General features: G+C 54.7%; 1 protein-coding gene across 4 annotated transcripts; it reads right to left on the reverse strand.

Moving 5' to 3' along the window:
* Positions 1-2012: 2012 nt before the first annotated feature.
* CSF1 (colony stimulating factor 1) lies at positions 2013-22390 on the reverse strand. Of its 4 annotated transcripts, none has more exons than XM_030868959.3 (9): positions 21825-22390; positions 18567-18749; positions 17239-17301; positions 15506-15676; positions 11009-11156; positions 8781-8911; positions 8209-8261; positions 7810-7868; positions 2013-4170 (listed from the first exon to the last, which is right to left on the reverse strand). In XM_030868959.3, exons 1-8 carry the CDS (start codon positions 21861-21863, stop codon positions 7823-7825), a joined length of 834 nt encoding a protein of 277 aa, XP_030724819.1. In that variant the 5' UTR covers positions 21864-22390; the 3' UTR covers positions 2013-4170; positions 7810-7822. The 4 variants fall into 4 exon arrangements, with proteins under 4 accessions (XP_030724819.1, XP_030724815.1, XP_030724820.1 ...); XM_030868955.3 differs by having other exon boundaries at positions 8781-9802; positions 21825-22388; XM_030868960.3 differs by having other exon boundaries at positions 18567-18689; positions 21825-22387.
* Between the last annotated feature and the right edge of the window lie 1999 nt (positions 22391-24389).

The raw sequence follows: 24389 nt of genomic DNA on the forward strand, positions 1-24389 counted from the left end.
GTATACCTGGCTTGTATTCTTAAGCCAGTTCTAAAGATGAGGAGAAACCTGAGGTTCAAAGGGATTAAATACTTCCCCAAGTTCACACGGCAGGAAGAGATCCAAGCCAATGGCTTAAGTTCTTTGGCTCTGAATCCAAAGTTGATGTCGTTCCACAGATACGACACTTCTGAAGCAGCACCTGCAGCACATGAAGCCCAGGAAAGGCTACTGAGATTCTCTGGCATTTCTTTCTGGATACCTCCTGGGGCCTCTGGAAAGGCAAGTGATGGGCAGGGGCATTTGTTTGTTTGCCAATCCTTGCTTAAAGTCCTTGAAATTACATTCCATCCATTGCCCAGTGATCAGTTAGGGTTCTAACCTAGCCCCGTCTCCAACAGAAGCCAGGGAGACCTGCTGAAAATACCTCCTCTACTAATGAATTGTAGTTATTGGATATATATTCCACTGGTTAATATCAAGTAAGCCCCTAGAAAAGGCCACCATTAAATCTGGTCAGAATTTGCCTTACTATACCTTTGTCATGCATTCAGTATTGACCTTTTGATGGACATTTATTGGGCACCTACTGTGTGCCAGATACTCTCAGGTGCTGGGATGCAAGGAGGGATACAGAACAGTTCCTGCCATAGTCAGTGGCCTGGCGGGACAGACAAATAAACAGGCTCTCAGTCTGTGGGAGAACAGGGGAGGAAGGAATTGAGCTAGGGGGGGCCTCCGGGACCTGGGTCAGGCTGGGAAGGCTTCTCAGAGGAGGCAACTTTTAAGTTGTGACTTGAAGGAAAAAAATATGAATAAGTTTCTTCAAAAATCTTTTCTGAGGAGCTTTTGATAGAAAGGGAAGAGCTAGCTTAAGGGAAATGATGAGAGACAGGGTGGTAGTGGGGGCTCAGGGCACAGAGAGGGGTAACTGAGATACCTGGGTACTTAGTTCCAGGCGTGTTTGCTTGGTGCCCATTCTGACCCTATAACCTTGGTCTCCTAAGTCTGGGGACACAAACTTTTGTGCAGCGCTGTCCAATATGATTTCAGAGATGATGCAAATGATCTGTTTCTGTGTTATCCAACATGGTAGCCACACGTGGCTATTGAACTTTGAAGTGTGGCTAGTACTACTGAAAAATTGAATGTTTACTTTTATTCCATTTTAATTAATTTAAACCCAAATAACTTCCATATCAGACAGTGTAGCTCTACATGCTTCTCATCCAGGATCACATTTGAATTACTTGAAATGTCTTGAAAAATTTCTGATGCCTGGTGTCTAAGCCCCACGCCTGAGATTCTCATTTTGTTGATCTAGGGTGGGGCTTGGGTACCAGTATTTTTGGAAACAACCTAAGTTAGTTTCAGGTGAGCCAGGGTTGAGAACCACTGATGCAAAACTTTGTCCACCACATTCTTAGTGGTGGGGAGGCCCCTTTTTATCCCAGCCTTGCCCAGGGTGTGTGTTTGGGCTATGCTGTGCCTTCAATCACTCTGAACCTTCCCAACACCCCTCTGCCCCTGGAAGTCTGCATCCTTGGTCTCCTCTCCACTCCCAGAAGGAAGATCAGGGCTTAAGGCCAGTCACAGAGCTTGCTGGCTCTCCCTCTGCCAGCCTCCCCTAGTTCCCAGAACAGAGACAGTGCTCATTCACCTCAGAGCCTGCTAGGACCCGGACAGCAGGGGTCAGTGGTCAAGGAGCCTCATCCTTACAGGCCCCTTGGGCCCTTGGACAGAGCCCAGCCAGCCATGCTGGGCTAGGCTGGGCTGGGGCAGGGGCTGGTGGGCAGGCCTGACGTTTGGCTGGTTTCTGTCCGTTTTCCTATTAAACAGATATGCAGATGAATGTGTTTGGGACAGCGATAATGCAGGAGGTTTTGGTAACAAGACTGGAAGTTGGAGAGAACCCTCCTTCCCCCCCGTACCTTGAAAAATGCTTTCTGAGCTGGGTCTCACCCAGCAGCTACTGCTCACCCCTCCGACTCCATTTTTGCCATTCACACACCAAAGGCAACTTTTCCCATGACTCACACGTGGCAGCTTGCGCACTTCTTTTATTATTAAATATATAAGCAGCTTCCTATTTTTTAAATAGATATTTAAATGACTTCATATAAAATTCACCACTTCCAAGTATAAAAACAATATCTCACAGTGCGTGAGCCAATGTTCCCTCTCGGCTTTCTCAGAGAAAAGAAGGGTTCCTGTTCAGGTAGCTGGGGAGCCGCCCAGAGGGGGCTCTGAGGCCCCTCCCACTCCTGTGTCACCAAGAGCCCACAAAGAGTTTCTGTGATGGATTGGACTTGCTTTCACGACCTTTAAAACACCATACGTTTAAGGGGTGGGGCGTGAGGGAGGAATGCTTTTTCTGTGGGGTTTTTTTCCTTCCACTTTTAAATATATATTTTTTCGTATCAAATATAGAGTCTGTGACTAGGAAAAGGGACCCAAAGGGGAAAGTTCTCCACTGCCCTTCCCTCAGCTGACAGCAACAGGGCAGGGGAGGCAGGGACCAGCGGACCCTCACTTTTAAGGGCAGGAAGGGAAGCTCCTAGGCCCCAGTCCAGTGGCCAAGTAGGGCAGGGTCTCTCAGTGGAGGGCCCAGGGCAGCAGGAGAGGAGGGACACAGTAGCACAAAGGGACCGAGGGTAATCAACAGCCCTGTCACCTGCTGCCCAACTCTCAGAGCCACAGCCATGGGCTGACCCAGGAAGCTGAGGCCCTCAGGCAGACTTGGAAGCAGATGCCTGGATTCTCCAAGTCCCTCTCCCACCCTGGCTTGCCTGGTCAGAGAGATGGTGCTAGCGAGGGGTGGGATGAGAGCTGGAGGGTGTCACTGCCTCCCGGGCTCCTACCAGGGACAACCACTCACCCCAGGTGCCAGCCAGCAGCAGCCTTGGGGTTGTGGTTGGGGCAGGGGCCTGGTACAGGGCAAGAGCACAGGCTGGGGGGTCAGGGGTGCAGACCCCTTCCCCCACCTCAGGGCCATGCCCTTAACTTCAAAGACCTATTTTCCATCAGAGCTCACCCTGCAGCCTCTCTCTGTGTTTGTCCCTGCCCTCCTTTTCTCCCTCCCACTAGTCACTTCCCTCTCGGGAATGTCAAAGTGCAAGATGCAGAAACCTGGGCGAACAACGCAGCCTGAAGACCAGCTCTGGCTGGTGGCCCGGGCAGTTCTCCCACCCTAATCCACCCCAGGGATTCAGAGCCGGGTCAGCAGAAGGTCGGGGCTCAGGGGCTCCCTCAGTCGATGGGCGAGGCCAGCTCGGGCACTCAGTGCAGGAAGCTGGGGAGAGAGGCTGGAGGGGTGGGAGGACGGATAGGTGTTTGCTCTCGGGGATGGATGGGGCAGGCTGTTCAGCAGGCGGGTTCAGTATTCACAGTGCAATGGCTTCCTTCATGAGGAGAGCCTCTGCGCGGCCTCCTGGAGAAGCTCCGGCAGGGCTGGGGGGACGCTGGGGCCGACCGAGGCCAGAGCTTGGTCTTGCCCTTGGCATCACGAGCCAAGCCAGGCAGGTCCTGAGGGTAGGGCTGGCATCCCCTCCCCGCCTGGCCACCAGCAGAGGGCAGTTAGGCAAGTGGAGGGTGCAGACCCACTCTGGGCTGTCCGTGCAGACCAGCAGGCCCAGAAGCCTTCTCTTCCCGTCTTTTGGGCTACACACCTTTACGGGAAATCCAGTGACACTGTCCTGCCCTGCGAATCTCATGCTTCTCTCTCTGGAGACGAGTCCCTGCTTGTCGGTGTTGGGATCTTGGCACCAGGCGGGTCCTCGGGCACAAGGGCTCTTCCATTCCTCAGCGCCCACCCTGCTCTCCCATGTCCCACGGGCCTCTGGGTCCCTGGCCCAGGTGTTGGCTTGGAGGGGGATGGGAGGAGGACACAGCCCCTGAGGGGCAGAGGGTCCTCAGCCGGGCTTCCCAGCCTTCCTCAAGCGGATGGGAGCCTCCAGGGCCCCCGATAAATAGCAGCGTGGGGGGCACCTCCAGCCCTCTCTTAGTCAGTCCAGAGTCTGAGGGTCGAGGGCTGAGGGCCCCAGCCTCGCTGCTCTGGTCCAGTCTTGCTCTCCTGAGTCCAGGAGCTCTCATGGTAGGCAGGCCACATTCCCAGGAGAATGGCTGGGGAGGGGTGGTGGTGGATATCCCCATAACGTCTCCTCGCATGGAGAGACTATCCTGCGCGCCCAGCTGTAGGGGAGAGAAAGAAAGGCTGGTCAGCCGGGTGGGAGTGAAGGGAGGGGTCGCCGAGGACATGGGTGGGCGAGGTAGAGCATTCCTGTGGGCCGTTGGTGGTGCTGCAGACAGGACTCCCCCCACCCTTTCCCTCGCCTTCCCAGCCATCCCAGACACCACAAGGGACCGGGCAGCTTTCTCTGGCAGCAGCCCAAGCCACTGGGCAGACTGGCCTCACCTCCTACCTCCTCCTGGGGAACCAGGGACCATAGCGGGAGGTAACAGGGCCTGGTAGAGGTCTCAGCAGGGCTGGGGTAGGGGGCATTGCTCAAGTGGAGGGGTCTGACGGGGACGGAAAGGGGGACTTGCATGTCCTTAGACCCCTCCTCAGGAAAGACCATCTCACTGTCCTTGGTCTAAAAAAATCAAAAGTGAATCCTGCTAACTCTAGCAAAGAAGAGGAATTGCTCATTCCCACCTCCTCACCACTTATCACAGAGGGTCATCACACATGATATTCAGGACAGCAGGGCAGAGGTATCTGAAGGGGAAGAACTGGAGGCAGTTCTGGACAAGGAAACTCCCACCCTGCCATTTGGCGTGCTAACCCCTAAGCAAGCCAGCCTCCTGCCGGATGGACCAAGGGACTTGCCTCCCTGCATCATCCGTAAGAGTCAGGGCCCTGCTCTCTCCAAGCCCTCCCCCATCCTTGTCCTCAGAACGCTTTGTTCCCAGAGCAGAAATCCCCTGGACTCCATCCAACAGTTTGACTTTGGACCCAGTGTGGAGCTTCCCTCCCGGACTGTCCATGGGCCCTACTAGCAAAACCCGTGATGGGTAAGGAGGAAGGATAGGACCACAGCTTCTGGCTCCCAGCCCATTCCCATGTTCTGGAAGGGGAAGAAGGGAGGACCATAAATTGGACATGAGCCATGCTGGGTGCAGCCAGGCCACAGGCCCTGCTGGGGCCAGGAGGGAAGGAGAACCAAATGGGCAACCTCCAGCCCATTGCCCCTATGTCTTGGCTCCTTGGAGTGGAGGGTCTGGTGTCCACGTTTCCTTTCTGAGGGTCCCTCTCTCGGACCTCTGCCTCTGTGTTTCCCCCTGTCATTTCTCTCCCTAGAGCAGCAGTAAGTCTTGAGGCCGGTCCTGAGTCTCCCTGAGGCTCCTGCCGCCTGGCCTGGAGACCACTTTAGGGCTGGATCCAAGTGGAGGTCTGGATGTGGCCCCCGCCCTGGGTTCCTCTCTAAGTGAAATTTTAAGGGGAGAAAGAGGAAAGCTTGGGAGGGCCTGAGATTAGGCAGGCAGAGGGCCAAGACCAAGGGCGGAGGCAGGGGACCAGTCAGAGGGTGGTACAGCATTGAGCTGTGAAGTCCCTAGGGACCTTGGTCCATCCTCTACTTGCCGGTCCTGACGGGATATGCGTCATTCTCGCAGCCCTGCCAGTGTCCCGTCTGACCCATCTTCGTTCACCCTACCAACAAGGTGACCCCAGGATTCCAGATGTGTTACCTCTTGCTGTTTTCTAAATAGGCTCCCCTGGTTTTCGGCATTTGGCAGATCCCCTATCTCGCTAGGAGTGGCCCAGACCTGTCACTCTACACATGAGAAGGCCCTGAAGTGCTGGCTTGCATTTGGCATGGGATGTGGCTGGAAACTTGAATGGGTTCACTCCAGCTAGTCAGCCAGCCTGCCAATGAGCAACTCAGGCAGGCCGCCAGCCAGCCAGTTAGCCAATCAGCTCACCAAGCGACTAGCCAGTTAGGCAGTTACTAGCTAGTATGTGGTCAGAGTCACCCAGCCGGCTGGTCAGCCGGTCAGAGTCAATTAGTTAGCTGGTTAACTGGTCAACCAGAAGGCTGGACAGTTAGAGACAGCCAGCCAGGGCCAATCGGCCCGTCAGCCCTGAAGCCAATCAGTCAGCATTTGCTGAGTTCTTAGCGAGGATGAAGAAGCCCTCTCTGTTTAGGACTCAGGATAGAAAAAGAAATGCAAAAAAAGTAGAAGACATAGTCCCTGCCCTCAAGGGGCTTACAGACTTCTTAGGGGTACGGAACGTACACATATGCATCAAGTAAGATTTTAAAATGTATAAAAACAAACAATATCCAAGTAAGTGCAAATCGATATAGTATTAACCAATACAAAAGAGCAGAGGAGTACGAGCTAAAAGAGAAACCAGAGGGTGATGGAGACCGTCAGGAAGGGCTGATTCCTGCAGCCTGACTGCGGTCTGAGGGGAAGGAAGGGAGGAGGGCCGTGGGCTGCCTGGAATCGGGGAGCCCAAGGTGAGGAGTGATAAGAGTCACACGTTTATCAAAAACATGGGCGAGGACAACAGAAGGCACTCATCTATGTGCAGGAGACACAACTGGGAGGGCTGTGAAGACAGAATTAGGATTTAAAACAGTTTCAGTAGGCTCGGATGATAGGTCTGAGCCCACGAGGTGGTTTTAACAAGGACGAATATAAATTCCCGCACATTGGTAAAAACATTAAATTCTCCAAGTACAGGATAGATCCGGCTTGACAGAGGTTTATGGGAAATGGAACTAGGGGCTTTAATAGACCACAAGCTCAACATATGACAACAGAATGATGTGGTTGTTCAAAAAACAAACAAACACGAATGCAATCTTAATCTGTACGAATAGAAGAACACTGTCCAGATCAAGGAAGGTAACAGTCCCACTGTACTCTGAGCTGGTCAGACATCTGGAGCACTGTGTCCAGGGCTGGGCGCCACATTTTCAGAGGGACATTGACAAACGAGTGTGTCCAAAGGAGGGCGAACAGGATGGTGAGGGGTCTGAAAACCATATCATATAAGGAATGTTTGAGGGACTTGGCCACACTTAGCTTAGAGAATTCTTAAAGGGGACATGGATAACTGACTTTAAATACTGGAGGGCTCTCATGAGGGAGGATGGGGAGGGGGCAGGGAAGCCAGTTATGCCTCTAGTGAGGAAGGACTTCCCTACAGTGCTACTGGGAGAGGGCAGGGAGCTTGCCTGCGACTGAGAGTGTGTGACCAGAAGCTGGCTGACTCCCCATCTGGGATGCAGAGACACTAGGCCAAATGACCTCTGAGGGCCCTTCTAAGACTAAGCCTCTATGGCTCCTTGCATCTAAAAGCAAGGAAGTAGAAATGATCTTGGTTGGGAAGAAGGGTCAAATCAGGGCGCAGACAGAGAGGAAGCTGGCAGGAGGTGCGTGTTAGGAGCAGCTGCTGGAGGAGCTTGGGTGCCAAGCTGAGAATGTTGGGTTTGAAGTAGTTGGTGATACAGAGCTGCTGAAATTCCCCAAGAGGCTAAAGACCTTACATAAGAACAATTTGGTTGCTCTGCGATGGAAGGTGGCAGCAAAAGTAGAAGCCCAGTGCAGAAATAATAGCCCGACACAGAATTGGCAGTGCCTGGCCTCAAATGGGGTGGAGGGAATGAAGGGGCAGTGGGAGGCCTGAGGACTCAGGGAGAAGAGGGTTGGCCAGACCTGGCGATAGATGGAAAAGGGAGTAGGAGAGAGAGAGAGAGAGAAGGGAGTCAAGTGTGGGTGCCTCCGGGGAGTTGGTGGTACCACAAACAAGTTAGGGTGACTGGAAAATTTGGGCGTAACTAATTTTAAGGGGTTGCGAGAGATCCAGATCAGTCTTACCTTAGAATTCCCTCTACACTGGCAGGTCCACCTGTCTGTCCTCATCCTGGGTCAGGGGGCTGCGGGCAGAGCACAGGCTGGCATAAGACTTCAGCAGAGGCCAGGGAGTGAGGGGATCCCCTAAGTTTGCCCCCCAAGCCCGCACACACGTGCTCCAGCCCTCCCAGATTTAGAAGACCCAGAAATGCCTAACCCTAAGAAGAAACTAGGAAAAGTCCCAGATAGCTAGGAAAGAAGAGACACCCTTCCTTCTCCCCACCCACCCCGGAATCCTGTTCTGAACCTCATCTCCTTAGAGCAAGTGGGAGAACGTCTCCTCCAAATCTAGATGGGAAATAAATGCCAAGACAGGCCCCCCATGCCTATCAGAGCCCCCCCCCCCAAAAAAAAACCTCTCACCTGCCCTCCGGTTGTTCCATGGGAGAATCCACTGTCTGAGGCTCTCGATGGCTCTGGGGACAGAAAAGAGCAGGCTCACCGAGGAGCTGAGGGAGCGTGGGGACGCCGTGGCCCCATCCTCAGGCAGGGCTGCTCAGGGACTCTACGACAGCGTTGCCAAGCCTCCCCACTCTGGATCAGCCAGAGGGCCAGGGGGCTTCCAGAGGCCTCTCCTATCCTCATACCCCAGCTCTGCAGAGCTGCCAGGCAATGCCCTGCCCTGACCTCACACACATCACTTTCCTCCTCCATCTCCCCTCCCATCTGGGTTCTCATCCTGCTTTAGACCAAGCACAGTGTCTCCTACTCTTCTGCCCCAGTCCCTACTGGTTCATCTTGTAAGCCTGAGCCTTCCCTGTTCTTGAAGAAACCCTTCATTTCAACCTCCCATCCCCTGTGCTCAGTCAGCCTCCTGTCTCTCAGCGCCTGAAGAACCCAGTCTGAGCCCAAGTCGTCCTCCGACCTGCTCCTCCAGCCAGGCTGTGCCCTGCCCCCACGCGGAGCCCTGCTCTCCCGCATCGGGCTCTTCTTACCCGCCGCCTCCGCCTGTAGAACAGGAGGCCACCGACAGCCAGCAGGACCAGGATGATGCTGGGCACCAGCAGGCGGAAGACAAAGCCGGGGAGCTGGGGGTCGGAGGGGTCCTTGTGTTGCCTCTCATGGCCTGCGTCAGTCAAAGGAACGGAGTTAAGACGGGCTGGGGGCTTGGCCGCCCCCTCACTTGCTTGTCCTCCTTCCAGCTCTGCGGTGCTCCTCCGGTCCCTGGTGCTCCTCTTGCCTTCCAGCTCCCCAAGGGGCAGCACGTTGCCCCAGGAATGGCTTCTGGGAAGCCTTGGCTGAGAAGAGGGGGCAGAGGGACTGCTGAGGCCGTGCGGGTGCAGTGCTGGGGTCCCGGCAGAGCCTGGCTCCTGGTGGTCTCTGGGCGAGGCAGATGAATGGTCTGCATTCTCAGGTGTGTGACTCCAGGCCTCGGTGGGTCTCACGGGGCCCACCATGGGCAGTGGTGTGCTAGTTACATCCGCAGGCTGCCAGCCCCTTCCTGACCCAGAGAGTGGTGAAGATGCTGAGAGGAGACGGCTGGTCCTGGCAGTCTCTGCCTGGACGCTGCCTCTCCACAACATGCGGGAGGCAAGCTCTGCCCCTTGGGGTATAAGACCCTCACTAGCCTCTCCGGAGGCCTCTTCCAGGTCCAAGTTAGTGCCCAGCACAGAGTCAAGAATGTCTTCCGTCCCAGTGACAGGAGCTCCGACAGAGGGCTGGGGCTGAGGTGAACCTCCAGTGGGGTGGCCCTCGAAGCCCGGGGTCTCTGGTGACTCAAAGCTCTGGCAGGTGCTCCTGGGTGGTCGCTGTTTGGCACTGCCCGGGTCCACTGTGCGAAGGGCCTGCTCTCCGGGCAAGAGGGAGCTGCCCTCTGTCCCCTCAGAGTCAGCCCAGGTCAAGCCAGCCATAGGGGCCATGGAGGGGGCGAGGGGCTGCTGAGGGGAGACAGAGGCCGGGTCACTGCTAGGGGTGGCTTTGGGGTACAGGCAGTTGCAATCAGGCTTGGTCACCACATCTGAAAGAACCACAGAGAGAGGGAGAGAGAAGGACGGGGAGGAGATAGAGTCACCAGCCTCCAGCACAGCTTTCCCAGAGGGATGGAGAGGGGTATGTGGGTCTGGGGGTCCCCTCATGCCCTAACTCAGCCCTGGGGCTGAGGAGAGGACAGGACTGGAGCCAATGCTCATGACACAGGCCTTAGACAGGGAAGGTGCAAACTGCAGGAAGGTTCTTTGCAGGAAAGAGCAAAAAGTGGGGTTTAGACACACAGATTGGGGGTTGGGGTCAGGCAAGACCAGAGAACAGCCCTTCCTGGAGTTCCAGCTGGCCAGATGCCAAGCCAGGGGTGACAACAGCCAGCCAGGAGGTTGAGTAGTGGCCTCCAGGACTAACACAAGACACCCTCAAGCCCCAAAGACACTGTTGGTTGGAAAGCAGCAAGGTGGTTTCATGCACAGCAGGGGGCTGAACAGTCACGGCCACAGGCGGGAACAGGCTGGGGCTGGAATGTGGCCAAGGCTTGAGGCCTTGGGATTGAAGCAACGAGACTGGACTTGGCCATTGGCAGGTCGCAGGGCCTCAGCCCCTGCCTCGGGGAGCAAGGTTGAATGTAGGTGGGCACACGTGGCACAGGACGCAGAGACGAGGACAACGCAGGGTAGACATGTGTGCAGCTGGGCCAGCACTGGGAGTTTGAATGATGCTCAGACTTCAAATCCAGCCTTGTCCCTTGAGGGGACACTCAAGGCATCCTGGGGGCTTCTGGAGCCAGGGTATCCTGGTGATTCGCAGCAGGGCTCCCGGAGCAAGGGCCCTGAATCCCCGATGGAGCCTCTGCTCTCTCCACGGTACCCCCCATACGTTCAGCCAGCCTGCAGAGCCGGTGGGAAAGCCTCCATGCCTACAGGGCTCTCTGAGAGGGCCCCCTTTTCCATTCCCTGATCTCACAGCCACCAGCATGATCCTTCTTGATGCCTCAACATGCAAACATATGTAGGTGTGCATGCACACACATGTCAGGAAAGGCATGTGCCTAGGGCCACCCAGAGATACATGAAGCCACATATGTACACAAAACAAGCACGTCTACACACACAGGAGCACGAGGAGCAATCAGGCTGCCTCCCAGGGGTCCCTCCAGCCCCATGCATCACCTCCCAATGCAGCTCTGTTCCACATGCCCTTCCCCATCCCCACACTTGCTGGCCCCTTCTGTGCTCACCTTGGCTGGAGCATTTAGCAAAGCTATTGTTGCAGTTCTTGCTGAAAATGTTCCAGTTCTTTTTAAGGAGATTCTTTGTTTCATTAAAGACATTCTTGATCTTCTCCAGCAACTGGAGAGGCGTCTCATAGAAAGTTCGGACACAGGCCTAGAAGGAGAGCAGAGACCCCCTCGATGAGGATGAGCATTGGTCCCACGTCTCTAGCTTGTTTGTCAAACTCCCTTGGCCTTTCTTTCATCTGTCTTCTTTTTCTCTTGTTTTCTCCCTCCCCTCTACCCTGGTTTGCAGGACCCCTATGTCCTGAGTTGGTGAAATTTATCATTTATTCATGGCTCCATTTAACACATATTAATGTGCCAGGCATCTGGTAACTACCCGGAAATCACGCAGTGAACAACAGGGAGGTGGTCCCTGGCCGATTTGGACATTGAGTCCAACAGGGCATCGTTATTAAACATATTGTTACAAGTGTGGTGAGTCATAAGAAGAATGATCTGGGCTTCCCTGGTGGCGCAGTGGTTGAGAGTCCACCTGCCAATGCAGGGGATGCGGGTTCATGCCCCGGTCCAGGAGGATCCCACATGCCGCAGAGCGGCTGGGCCCGTGAGCCATGGCCACTGAGCCTGCGCATCCGGAGCCTGTGCTCCGCAATGGGAGAGGCCACAACGGTGAGAGGCCCATGTACCGCAAAAAAAAAAAAAAGAAGAAGAATGATCTGAGAGTGTATAACAAGGGGAACTAAATGAGGGCCTGGGGGAGTCCCCAAGGAACTGACCAGACGATGAGCAAGACTTAACCAGGAAAGGAGGCGGGGTTGGAGAGAGCTGTCCAGGTGGTGAGAATAGACTGTGCAAAGGTCCTGACACAGGAAAGAGCCTGAAATGTTAGAAGATGGAAAAGAAAGCTACAGTGGCTATAGCACAGCCATCTAGGAGGAAAGTGACAAGAGATGCAGCTGAGAGAGGTCAGCAAGGACCAGGTCCTGCAGGGCCTTGTAGGCCATGCCAAGAACCATTAACCTGGGCTTCCCTGGTGGCGCAGTGGTTGAGAATCCACCTGCCAGTGCAGGGGACACGGGTTCGATCCCTGGTCCGGGAAGATCCCACATGCCGCAGAGCAACTAAGCCCATGCGCCACAGCTACTGAGCCTGCGCTCTAGAGCCTGCGAGCCACAACTACTGAGCCTGCGTGCCTAGAGCCCGTGCTCCGCAAGAAGAGAAGCCACCAGAATGAGAAGCCCGCGCACCGCAATGAAGAGTAGCCCCCACTCGCCGCTACCAGAGAAAAGCCCGCGTGCAGCAACAAAGACCTGATGCAGCCAGAAACAATAAATAAATAAAATAAAATAATAAATTTATTTTTTAAAAAAAGAACCATTAACCTTATCCGCAGAGCAAAGAGAACTGAGGGGATGTTGGGGAGGTGAGTGGAGCATAAGATTCCAGTCTTTTAGAGAGATCATCCTGTGTGGTGAGGAGAATGGCCTGGAGGAGGCCATGGGGCTGTGGGTCCTTCTCTGGCACTGGTGTATCTTGGAAGGAGAGCCAAGGCTGCCCCAGCTATGCCTGTTGAGCTGCTCTTTTCTCTTCTGCTCGTGGGACCCAAGCTCCCCACACCCCCTGGAGCTCTGAGAAACTTCACACACTCCTGGTTTTCCTCTCACCCCTTGAGCTGCTCCATCTCAGTCTCCTTACCAGGCTGCCCCCCTCCACCTGACTTCCATAGGCTGGCACTCCTCAGGGCTCAGTCCTGGGCCCACCCCTACTCTCACCCCAGACACTGTGCCCAGGGCTTCATCACATCTATGGCCCACCTGCCGATGACTCCCAAGTCCTTCCTTAAACTGACCTGCCTGGGGAAGAACTACGGGCTTTACTAGGTGCTGAAGTCCTTGAAGGCATCACTGGCTGCCCAGGGACTGTGCACAGTGGGCCCTTAGTAGATGTTCACCAGATAAAGGAGAGAATGAATGCGGGAATGGGAACACCTGGACTTGACTGCATCACTCACCAGCTCCGTAACGCTGGCCAAACGAACTTTCCAGCTTGGGCTCATCTCTTCATTTGTAAAGTCAAAACAACAATCCCTGCCTGCCTCCCGCCCAGGGCAATTGTAAGGAACAGGAAAGTGGCTTCTTCTCACCTTTCTTATAAAATCTCTGTGTCCTTCATACCTCACCTCATACTTCATAGAGAAAACAAGGCCAGAAGGTCCCAATGTCTACCTGTCTCAACAGAGTCTGTGTCTTCTTGCCTCCCGAGCTCTGAATCCCTCCCCTGCCGGCTCCTCAGGAGACCAGCTCCTCCAGCTTCACTGGCTCCCCGCTCCTGGGGTCTGGCCCCCTGCCCCCAGCATCCCATACAGTGTGCAGGGTGGGCGGCTTGCTAAAATGCAGATTCCGAGGCCCACCCACAGACCCAGTGAATCAGACTTTCTAGGGGTGCATACTGGGAATCTGCATTAAAAAATTTTTTTATTAAAAAATGTTTTTTGAGTTTTTATTTAAAAGGAAGGTGTTTTCTTTGGAACCTGCATTTTTTTAAATGAAGACTTCCTTTTTATTTATTTTTATTTTTTGGCCACGCAGCATGCGGGATCTTAGTTCCCCAACCAGGGATCAAACCCGCACCCCCTGAAGTGGAAGCGTGGAGTCTTAACCACTGGACCACCAGGGAAGTTCTGGGAATCTGCATTTTAAACAAGCTCCCAGGTGATTCTTACGAACCTCAACATTGGAAAACCACAGATCTAATACCTCTCTTATTTAAAAGTCTTCCCTCCCTCCATCCCACACTCACTCCAGCTACCTCTCTTTTTCTGCCGTTCTTTGGAGCCAGGTTCTTCCACAGTGTTGCCTCTACGTCCTCACTTTCTGTTCACTGATCGGGCACCTGCCTCCAACAGCGACCTCCACGTTGCCAAATCCATTGGACACTTTTCAGCCCTTCTCTTGCTTGGCTTCTCAAACCCCGTGTGATAAAGTTGACTACTCTTCCCATCTGGAAATGCTCTTTTTCACGTGCTCAGGGATCCCACACTCTCCTGGGTTCCCTCCCACCCCTTAGACCGCTCCTCAGCCTCCTTGCCAGGCCCCCTCCGGTGCCTGAGTTCTAAATAAATGCTGGGTTTCCTGAGCCTGTTTCTCTTCTCACAGTGGGCAGTGTCATACAGTCCCCTGGCTTCACCGATGACCTACAGACCAACACCACTTACGTCTGTCTATCACCAGCCAAACTCAAGACTCATACGTCCAGCGGCCTGCTCGACATCTCCACTCGGCCATTTCACGAACATCTCAAGTGTAATGTACCCCAACCTGAACTCCTGCCCTTCCCCCAAACCTGCTCTGCCCCATTTCAGCATCACGGGAACTCCACGTGCTGGAGACAAAACCATCATGACCCTTCCCTTCCCTCGACAACTCACGGCCGCTGCATTACCAAGTGCTCGGGTTCTTTCTCTAAACTCAGGAATGCGTCCCCTTGTGTCACCTTCACTGCACAACCCTAGTCCGAGCCGCCTGGACTTGCACCTCCTGCTGGCCGCCCAGCCTCCATCCCTGCTCCCTACATACCATGGCCCACACAGCAGCCAGAATGGTCTCCCAGCGCAAGTTAGACTGGATCCCTCGCTCTTTAGACAAAATCCCCCATCTTTAAGACCCCAGGTGATCTGGCTCCCACCTCCCTGGCTCTCTCCCCTTCACTCCCCTGCCTTGGCCGTGCTGACCACACCTGGGGGCCGAACGTGCACTTTCCTGCTCACCTAGGGCTTTGTGCCCAGCGTTCTCTGTTCTGGAATGCTCTGACCAGCCTTATTTCTTCCTGTTACTCATCTTTGGACCTCAAGTGAATATTTTCTTACTCAGAAGCCTTCCCTCTCTCTCCTTTCCCACTGCCTTTTAAATCCAAGTCCTGTTTCTCTCTCCCGCAGCCCCACGTACTTCTCCTTCCTGGCTCACTCCCTCACCTGCCTGCTTCGGGTCTTCCCTCTCTGGTTTTCTTTCTGCAATGCAGTTATTGACACTTTACTTACGTATTTCGTTAACTGTCTCACCACCCCTACATGTAACCTCCATGAATGTGGGGAATTTTGTTTGATCACAGCTGTATCCCAGAGTCTAGAACAATACCTGGTATGCAATAAGCACTCATTAACTATTTGTTGAATGAATGAACAGTCCTCACGGGCTAAAATTCTATTTACTTGTGTCATTGTTTGTTTAATGGCTGCCAACCTCACTTAACTATAAGCTCTAAGAGGGTGGGAACCATGTAGTTCTTGCTCTTGAGACATCGTCAAGGCTTAGCACTGTGCCTCCCGCACGGTGAGTCCTCGGCAAAGGTTTATGGGATGAATACGTGAGTGAGAGAGCAAGTGAGCAATGACATGGGTGAGGCCAGCGAGTGCCTCTGTGCCTACGGGTAGGGATGGTACCACCGCAGCTGCCCTCTGCCCTCCCCGACTCAGTGCTCCTGGCTCCAGGGCCCTCCTACCTTGTCCTGCCCTTCATAGTCCCTGGTGAAGCAGCTCCTCAGCCGCAGAGAGAGTTCCTGGAGCTGGACAATGACAGCGGCATTGGGGGTGTTGTCTCTGAAGCGCATGGTGTCCTCCATTATGTCTTGCACCAGGAGAAAGGCCTTCTTAAGGTAGCACACGGGGTCGTTCTGAAAAGTAGAACCTGGAGTTGACGACCCGGCTGATGCCACTTGGGAGCCCAAGCTCCGTGCTGGATGCCCTCATCCCAGGCAGATGGAGGGCTGCAGCCTGCCCTACCCTTACTCCTGAGGAGAGGGGCCACCCACTCCAGTAAGAAGGAGAACGCTGCCCTCAGCTGGCTTTCATTCTCCCTTGTTGCGATCTGGTGCTGCTGGGGATTGTGGTAGAGGGAAGGAAATGTGGATTCTGACCAGAGAGATCCTCAGATTTCTGAAAGATGAGGCTTTAGTCAGGATGAAGGTGTACAGGTAGGGTGGGTTCTGGGGAACTTCTGTTTCTCTGTCTCTGAGCCTCTTTTGGCCTGCTTTCACACAAAGCCCTTTACCATACGGCTCCTTCTAATCCTCCAGGCCACGGGGATACTGGAGACTACCTCGGGGTCCAAAGAATGACCTCAGTGTTTTGTCTCCCTAAAGAGATGGTGGGTGCCTCAATGAAGACTCGGCTTTTAGCTCTGTATTCCTAGCACCCGGTGCAGTAGGTTCCTAGTAGTAAATGCTTGGTAAGGTGTGAGTGAGTGAGTGGAACACCGAGGTTACTCCTTGGACCATGAGGTGGTCTCCAGTTCTAACAGAAATGTGTATGGGTCAGGTGTGCAGAAGCTCGGAGATGGGAGCAAATTCTGGGCACGATGGTGATTTTCTAGGAGGCACAAAGAAGAACAGACGTGGAATAAAGGCTGGGGTGGGAGCAGCTGGAAAGGCATTACGGGCATCAGAAAGAGCTTGTGCAAAGGCTTGGAGGCAGGAAGAAACAGGGAATGGGAGTAGTGGGTTGGGCCGTGTGATAGAGACTGGAGCTTGTGAACCCCAGGCTAAACAACCTAGGCTTTCTCCTGGAGTGAGGGGTCTCCAGGTTTGGGGGAGGTGGTGAAGATAACAGGCTGTGGTTCAGAGAGCTCGCCCACTAGTGGTGGGGTGAGGGGTGCACTGGATGCAGGAAGGCCATTTAGGAGGCTTTTGAAATCGTCCAAGCAACTGATGGGGTGAGGGCCCAGAAGCCGGAGATGCTGGGAGGTAGAACCAGCAGCACACAGTTGGGTGTGGGATAGGAGGAATAGGGAAAGGGCTGGACTGATTCCCTCGTTGCTGGTCTGTCTGCTGGATGGAGGTGACGTCCTTAAACAAAACATTTGACCCAGAAGAAGTACTGGTTTTCCTTAGGCCTTAGAGCCAGCCTGCCCGCGTTCAAGTCACTTACTACCTATGTTCTCTCCCTTAACCTCTCATGAACAAGAAGAGTGAACCACATAGTCAGGATCAAAAGTGCCTGGCGCATAGTAAGACCTTGACATGTGCCAGGCCAGCAGAAGGGAGCAGCAGGGGACTCGAGGCCTGGGCCCTGCCCAGCTCAGCCCTGGACCCTGGCACCCCAGACCTGAGTACCAGGGATCCTTACACCATACCCTGCCCAGCTCTAGGACTTCTCCTGCCTTCATGCTCCCACATACACCCACCCTGGGAAGTTCATGCATGCTGGCACATGGGCCCTGTAAACAGCCATGACTCACCAACTGCTCCTGGTCTACAAACTCGAAGGCAATTTGGCACGAGGTCTCCATCTGACTGTCAATCTGTAAGAGAGAGCAGGCCAGTGGTGGCAGGGTGTCTGCACTCGACTGAGCTTGCCTAAGGACGGGGACTCGAGTTTCCGGATGGATCAGGGTTTGATCCTCATCCGTCTCCCCCCAGCCATACCTGGAAAGACAGAGCCAAGGCTAGGGGAAGACCTGTGCCCTCCACGTGCCCAGGGGAGGTCTATAGAAGAACAAGAAGTCTCTGTCTTGTACCTCCCACTCTGACATCTCACAGATGCCAGCTTGTTATAAGGAAGAACTATCTAATGTAGGACATAATCTCCCGTGGGGGGTAGTGAGCTCCCTGTCCTGGAAGGAATTCAAGCAGAGGCTAGACAAGCTCTGGGGATTCAGGATCTGTAGGGACTGAGGCTAGATGCCCTTAAAGCCCTTACTGGCCCTCAGAGCAGTGGTCTGTGATTCTAAGCCTCAGAGAATGTGGTGGCTCTTGGTCTACCTTGGATTGCTGCAGCAGCTACATACAGGAGGAAGAGTGTAGGGGGTAATAGAGGCAGGAGGCCCGGCATATGGGCTCCAAGCTCAGGGCCCTGGAGCTGGCCTTAGCCTGTGGTGCTCCCCACTGCCTGGCTGGCTAGAGGGATGGTAAATTCTCTTCGGAGCAGGACAGCAGCCATGACAGCAACCTGATTCTGCCGGGCTGAACCACGTTTGAAATTGTTGACGACTCTGCTGGCACGATTAGAGTGAGGCACGGGCTCCTTCATGGCCTGGGTGACCAGGCCATCCCAGGCCCAGGGCTCAGGCAAGAGCCAGGGAAGTGAGGGGGGAGGGCTGGGAGTTAGGCGGGAGCCTCCCTTCCAAATCTGGCTGAGGCCCTGGTGCCAGGCTGGCGGCACATCTGGGAGTCCAGGAGCTAGAGGCAACATCTGGACACAGCAGGCAGACTGGGCTGGCTCCTCAGAGGAAGCATCCCACCGAGGGAGAGCTGGCTTTACAAACTTTTGCAGAGTCCACGTTTGACATTCCAGGCAATCGTTAACCTAGGCAACCAGCTAGAAGTCCACCCTGTCCACCGCCTGCAGGGGAGTGGGAGAGGGCTTCAGGATTGAGGGGGGGCTCAGAGGCATTGACCTGTAGAAGGTCAGTGAGAAGAACATCCGTGGAGCTAGTGGGAGCCACGAGCCACATCCTGCATGGCCATATTTCTCTGCCTACAGCCACTCTCTTTGGCCCTGCTCCCTGACTCCTGCCTCCGTTAGCCCAGTGGGGAGAAGGTAAGGTAGGCAGGACCACACACTCACCAGCTTCTGCAGGACCTGCAGGTGTCCGTTCCCAATCATGTGGCTACAGTTCTCCGACACCTCCTCGGTAGTACTCCTGTTCACGAGGAGACAGGCCAGCAGCAGCAGGCGGCCCAGCCATGTCTGTGACAGAGAGGGCATAATTTCTCCCCAGCTCTCACACTCCCCAGGAACCCCCACGCCCTGTTGAGGGTGGAAAAGCAAGGACCTCAGACCCACAATGCTACAGACCTGCCCCTCATTCCAGAACGCAGCATTCCCCAAACCCACCTTACTCAGGATTTCCTAGCAGCCACGCACAACCTTGCTCTCCCTCGCTAACAATCCAAATGTCGTCTCCTCCAAGAAGCCTTCCCAGATTAACCCAGGCCAAGCCTTACTACACACTGAACTTCTAATGAGGACATGGGAGGTATGCCTACCAGTCTAAATGTCAATTACACAGGAAACTCCTTGAATGCAGGACTTGCATCTACCCATTATTCTGTCTCTGCAATATCACACACTGAGCCAGGCATCTTGTGAGCTGCCCACTCCTCTCAAGTTCATGTTCTTGCACTGGCTGGCTTCCAGACTTGGAGCCAGAGGTATTTGCCTGGGCCCAGCCCTTCCTCCTACCTGATTCCACACAGGTCTGGCTCTGCTACTGGAAAAACCAGGGGCCCCAATTCAGTTTCACTGGGAACTTATCCCGCACCACAGACCTTTGGAGCCTGGGTATGTGTGTCAAAAAGAGCCCAACCGATTAATCAGAGGCAGCAGTGCCAGCTCTAGACCATCCCTGGCTGGCACCTGCCTATCGGAGCCCCATCAGGCTCTGCATCCAGCCAGTCAGCTCTTAGCATTGCAAGAATGTTTTCTGAGATCTCTCCCCTCTTTCAGCACCCACCTGGCCCGGTAGCTGCTTACCCCCAGAGTGATGGGACAGGCTCCGGACACCCTGTTGTTCCCCTTCCCTCCTTCTTGCCAAGGTCCCCTTAGCCCTCTCCCTGGCTCTAGGTCTCCCCTTCTCCAGCCAGAGGCAGAGAAAGACCCTTGGGTTTTCTTTCCGAAGCTGGATATTGCCTCCTGGCAGATTCAAGGAAATGCTGTCAGGATGGGGTGCGGGCTGGCACCTTCCTGGGTTCTGGGCTCTGGGCTCTGCCTCAGTAATTCAGATGACGAGACAAATACTGCAAACAAGTAGCACATTGGAGGCTATGAAACAGTCCACAACAACATGCTGATTTACATATAACTAAAAGCCCAAACGTTTGTCAGCTCTTACTAGGGAGGAGAGGCCCTGGCTGGGCTCCAGGGAGGTTGCAGGGAGGAGGGGCCACAGTGAGGCCTTGAAAGATGGGGAGAAGTTGATGGCAGAGAGAGGGAAGGAGAGGCCTGGAGGAAAGAGGCACAAGATGGCCCAGTGCCATTCAGCACAGGGATCTGGTGAGGGTCCTGGTCTGACCTGGGGGAGGGAGACTGTGGAAGAGGGAGAGCAGTCATGGAGGAAACACTGGGCTCTTTTGCATGGTTGAGGAGGTAGCTCTGGGTGGGAATAGATGCCCAGGCCCTCAGGAACCTGCAGTTCAGGACCCATGGGAGGAAACTGGGCCATGCAGAAGGTATGTCTCTGCCCCAGGCTGGCTGCCCCTGAGGCTCTGAGCCCCAGCTGTCAGTGGTATGGAGGAAAGGGCCTATGGGGGAGGGGATGCTCAGGAAGACGGCCTTGCCGCACGCATTTCAAGATACTGATGTTTGAGGACAGCAAGGAGACAGCAATGCTTAACCCCAAGGGCTGCCTGGCTTTTGGAGTTATTTCAGGCACCATGTGGGAGGCTGACTTCGAAGGTAGCCAAAGGGGCCACCCTGCACCTGGGGCCCTGATTTGGCCTCAGAGGAGGATCTGGACAGGCACCAAAGGGTTAACACTCTAGCTTGCATCCGGCTGGGCCGGCTCTTCTCCCCGCTTCTTTCTTCCTCCCACCCACCAGCCTTGGCCTCTGGGGTAACCACAGGAATCTCTTCAGTCTCAGAGAGATGCTGGGACATCTCAGCCCAGCTATCCAACCTCACCTGCCTCCTATCTTGTTCTATCTTCCCCATCAACAAGGTCCCTGGAGAGATCTTAGCATGAGTGGACCCTTGGGCTGCCCCTGTCTAAAACCAGCCTCTTTCTTTCCACCTTTCCTTTCCTCCTCTTTCCTCGTGGTCTCACTTCCAGCCCCTGTTTGTCTTGTTGCCTATCACCTCACCCTTCCTGATTTCCCCTCCTAACCCCAACTCTTCTCTCTCAGTTGGGCTCCTCCTCCCCCGTGGAAGGGCTCTTCCCTCTTACCCTACCTGCAACCCCCTCCCTTATCCTCCAAATATTTTTCTGCTTCTCTCCCCCCTGGGTTTCTCCTCTAGGATTCCTCAGAAGCAAACCCATTGGAAGACCACTTACTGTCCATTAACGGTGCCACCCTGTGCCATCTAGGAGCTGCCCCACGGTTGGGGCAGGACAGTCCCCATGCAGTCCTGAGCAGCCCGCTGTCCCTGTCCACAGTTCTGCAACCCCAAACCTTCCTTCCACCTCCTCTACCACCACTAAGCCCAGGATCTCCCCAACGGACTGAACCAGGTTTGGCAGGAAGATTCAGAGCTGGCCCCATGCAACTCTGGGACGCCGCCTCCCACAAAACATACTTGATCCAGCCACCCAAGTGCCCAACAGCTTCTCTCTGTGAACCGGAACAAGTAGTGGCTTGCCCTGCACCTTCCTTTTGCCTTGGCATTCTATAAGCTGGATGGCCCCTGAACTTTCCCCATCCAGAAGCGCCCACTCCCCAGCAGGACCTAGAAGCATGTGTTTGGCCCATGAGGAATGCCCGCTGGGAAGGCACCACCCTCAGCGCACAGCCACTCCGCCTGTCCCTTGGCGGTGGCTGATCAGAAGGGAGAGAGTCAGGGACGCAGCCTCTGCTCCGTGGCTGCGAGCCCCTTTCTCTTGCCAGCGGGTGGCTCAGTGTGCCTCTCCATGCAATGGGGGTGAGCAGCCTTCCCTTTCCCGAGGGAGTGCCGCAGCCCCACGAGTAGCTGCAGGGCCGTCTCGGGTCCCAGCCAGAGCGCGAGGGGCCTCGCGCAGTCCGTGCGCAAAGATGGGATGGAAACCGGAGCCCGCTGCCGGGGCGGAAGAGCCTCGGCAGTCGGCGCGCCCGGGCAGCGGGCTCCCAGGGGCCGCGCCGCCGAGCTCCCACCCCAGCCCGGCCAGGGCCCCGCGCCACGGCCGTCGCTTACCGTGGGAGGGCAGCGCCCGGCGGCGCCCCGCGCGGTCATACGGGCAGCTGGGTCCCGGCCGGGCGCGTCGGCCGCCCTCGCTCTCTCGTTCGCTCGCTCGCTGGCCGCTGCAGAGTCCACGCCCCAGCCGAGGGCCGCGCTGCTGTCCCAGGAGTGAGGAGGGACTCGCGGCGGCGCAGAGAGCCCCCTGGAAAACTTTCACTTTCCCCGAGCCGGGCTCCACTGGCCAGCTCCTCGGCACAGCCTTTTAAGCGGACTTGTGAGGCATGTGGTTTATGGGAAATCACCTTGGACAGGCGCCAGATGCACACACACGCGCACACACACACACACACACACACACGCGCGCGCGCGCGCGCGCACTGACAGACACACAAACTCCAGAGGCCCACTGAACCGCCTCCCCGCCCCCACCCCGAGGGCTGGTCTTCTCCGCTCGTCTTCCAGTCGCCTTGTTTGCTGTGCTCAACGCCAAAGCCTTCGAGAAAGTAACGCGGGCTTCACCGCTTCCCTCCCTCCAGCGCGCCGGCTTTGGACAGAGCCTCGCCTTTCCTTCCGCGCTCTCCAGGCGGATCCGGTGTTCTCTCTCTCTTTCTAATATTCCTTTCAAGGGACTTTCCCTCTAGGCCTGAAAATTCCCAAATCCGAGCAGGAAATGGCCTGAGAGCAGGGGCAAACACTGGAGACTGGGGCCTCCCCCGCTGCGCTTCCTGCAGCACCTTGTGGAACCCGAGTCAGCAGGTTTGTAGGCAGCCCTCTCCTTCTTATGCATCCCCCAAGCCGCCCGCCCAGCCTCTGTCTCCTGTTCTGGTGTCAGGGTAGAGGCAGGGAGGCTAACTACCTGGCCAGAAGGGGATGAGTTGTGTCCTGTGACAGGGAGCTGGGAGGCTCTGCTGTGTGCTAGGAGATGCTCCCAGCAGCTGACCTGCAGGTGATGGAAATGCTGGCTGGTACCCATGCTCCCTTCTGAGCCTCCAGACCTGAGGAGATTGGCACCTGGACCCTAGATTTCCCTTGGTGCTTTTGGAAATGCATTTACTGAGATGATTAATCACATTTCGTCTCTACATGAGAATGAATCTAAATGAGGCCTAATAGGAGGAGCCTGTTAATCATAAAGCCAAATTCAGGAGCTTTCTCTTTCTTCAATTCACTACGGTTCAATGTTTCAATCTCTCTGTGACTCCACCCAACCCCAGCCCCTGGGGAATACATGCTATGCAGCCGGGTCTGGAAGGGGCATCTCTTGTCACTTGCTCCAGCCCCAAGAAGGAATTTTACACCTGCATGCTCTTGTTCATACTGGTTCCTCTGCTTAGAATTATCCTTTCCCCACTTGTCCTTAAGGCAAACATCTCACCCTTCAAGGCTGAAATCACACCACATCCTTCACCAGCAAAGCCTTCTTTGACTCCTCAGGCAGATCAATGGGTCCTTTTCCTGCGGTCTCACTGAATTTGGCTCCTTTCTCTGTGGTCTCCCTAAGTTGTTTGTCTTTCATTCATTCATTCTCCACATTATTCTAAAAAGTATTTCAGGTGGGGCCGATAGTTATATTCTGAATGATCAGACTGAAACTTCACCCCCACCCTGGACTGAGAGTTCCTCCAAGGTGGTCCCATGTTTACCTCCAAATCAAAAGTGCCCAGCACATAATAGGTACCCGGTTGATAGTGATCAAATGAGGCCATTAGGGAATAATTCATTCGTTTAACAAAGGTGCACCATGTGGCTACTGTGTGCCAGGCACTGAGCTAGGCCTGGGAATGTGATGATGGACGTGTCGGCATATCCCTGCTTTCATGGGTTTGGGAGTAGTCAGAGCTTAAAGGGTGTGGGGCAGGCCTGGATGTTCAGAAACTTGAGGAAGGAAGGCCAGAGACAGAGTCCAGCCAGAGGAAGGAGTCTGAGGGCTTACTTCCCCTGGGCATTGTCAAGTGGTTCCAGTACAAAATGATTTAAGATAACATGTTGACACCACTTGTTCTGAGGACTGATATGAGGTTAGAGGAAGTGATGTGAGGAGATAAACCTCTTGACTTGTTGAACTGGGAGTAAAATTTTACCTGTTCCCTCCTTCACCTGACCCGACGCTGTGGGCTCACTGAAGCCAGTGTTAGGACATAGCTCTGCCTCTGGAAGTCAGCCTTCCTCTGTCAGCACGAGCCTTGGCTTCTTGTTTCCCCTAACGGAAATTCTTTACACCCCCAGATTTGAACCCTGATTCCACTACTTACAAGCTATCTGACCTTGCAACTCTGCCCAGTCATTTGTTGTATGACTTGGGACAAACCTCTCTTAGCTTCAGTGTCTTCATCTATAAAATGGAGACGTTTATATTTCTCACCAAAGTGTTGAGGATTTCGTAGGATGATGCCTGTGAGGTGTTTAGCCCAGGACCTGAAGGTAGTAAGTGCTATTGGTATTAGCGTTAGCATTAGTATTAGTATTATCTGTCCACTCACATGCGTCTTAAGCAATGACACCACAGTAGTGCAGTAAACTTGCAAGTCCCAACGCCAGACTTTAGCCCCAGCTCTGCCATTCATTTTCTGTGTGACTTTA

Source organism: Globicephala melas, chromosome 1, assembly GCF_963455315.2.
Source record: "Globicephala melas chromosome 1, mGloMel1.2, whole genome shotgun sequence".
Classification (NCBI taxonomy): domain Eukaryota; kingdom Metazoa; phylum Chordata; class Mammalia; order Artiodactyla; family Delphinidae; genus Globicephala; species Globicephala melas.

What these genes read in the sequence shown, in the direction of transcription:
- CSF1 (XM_030868955.3), bottom strand. Translation starts at nt 21,863, where the DNA reads ATGACCGCGCGGGGCGCCGCCGGGCGCTGCCCTCCCACG. An exon ending in TTGTAGACCAGGAGCAGTTG is followed by an intron (nt 15,677 to 17,238) that starts GTGAGTCATGGC and finishes TCTACTTTTCAG; the next exon opens with AACGACCCCGTGTGCTACCT. An exon ending in TGCTAAATGCTCCAGCCAAG is followed by an intron (nt 9,803 to 11,008) that starts GTGAGCACAGAA and finishes TGGTTCTTTCAG; the next exon opens with ATGTGGTGACCAAGCCTGAT.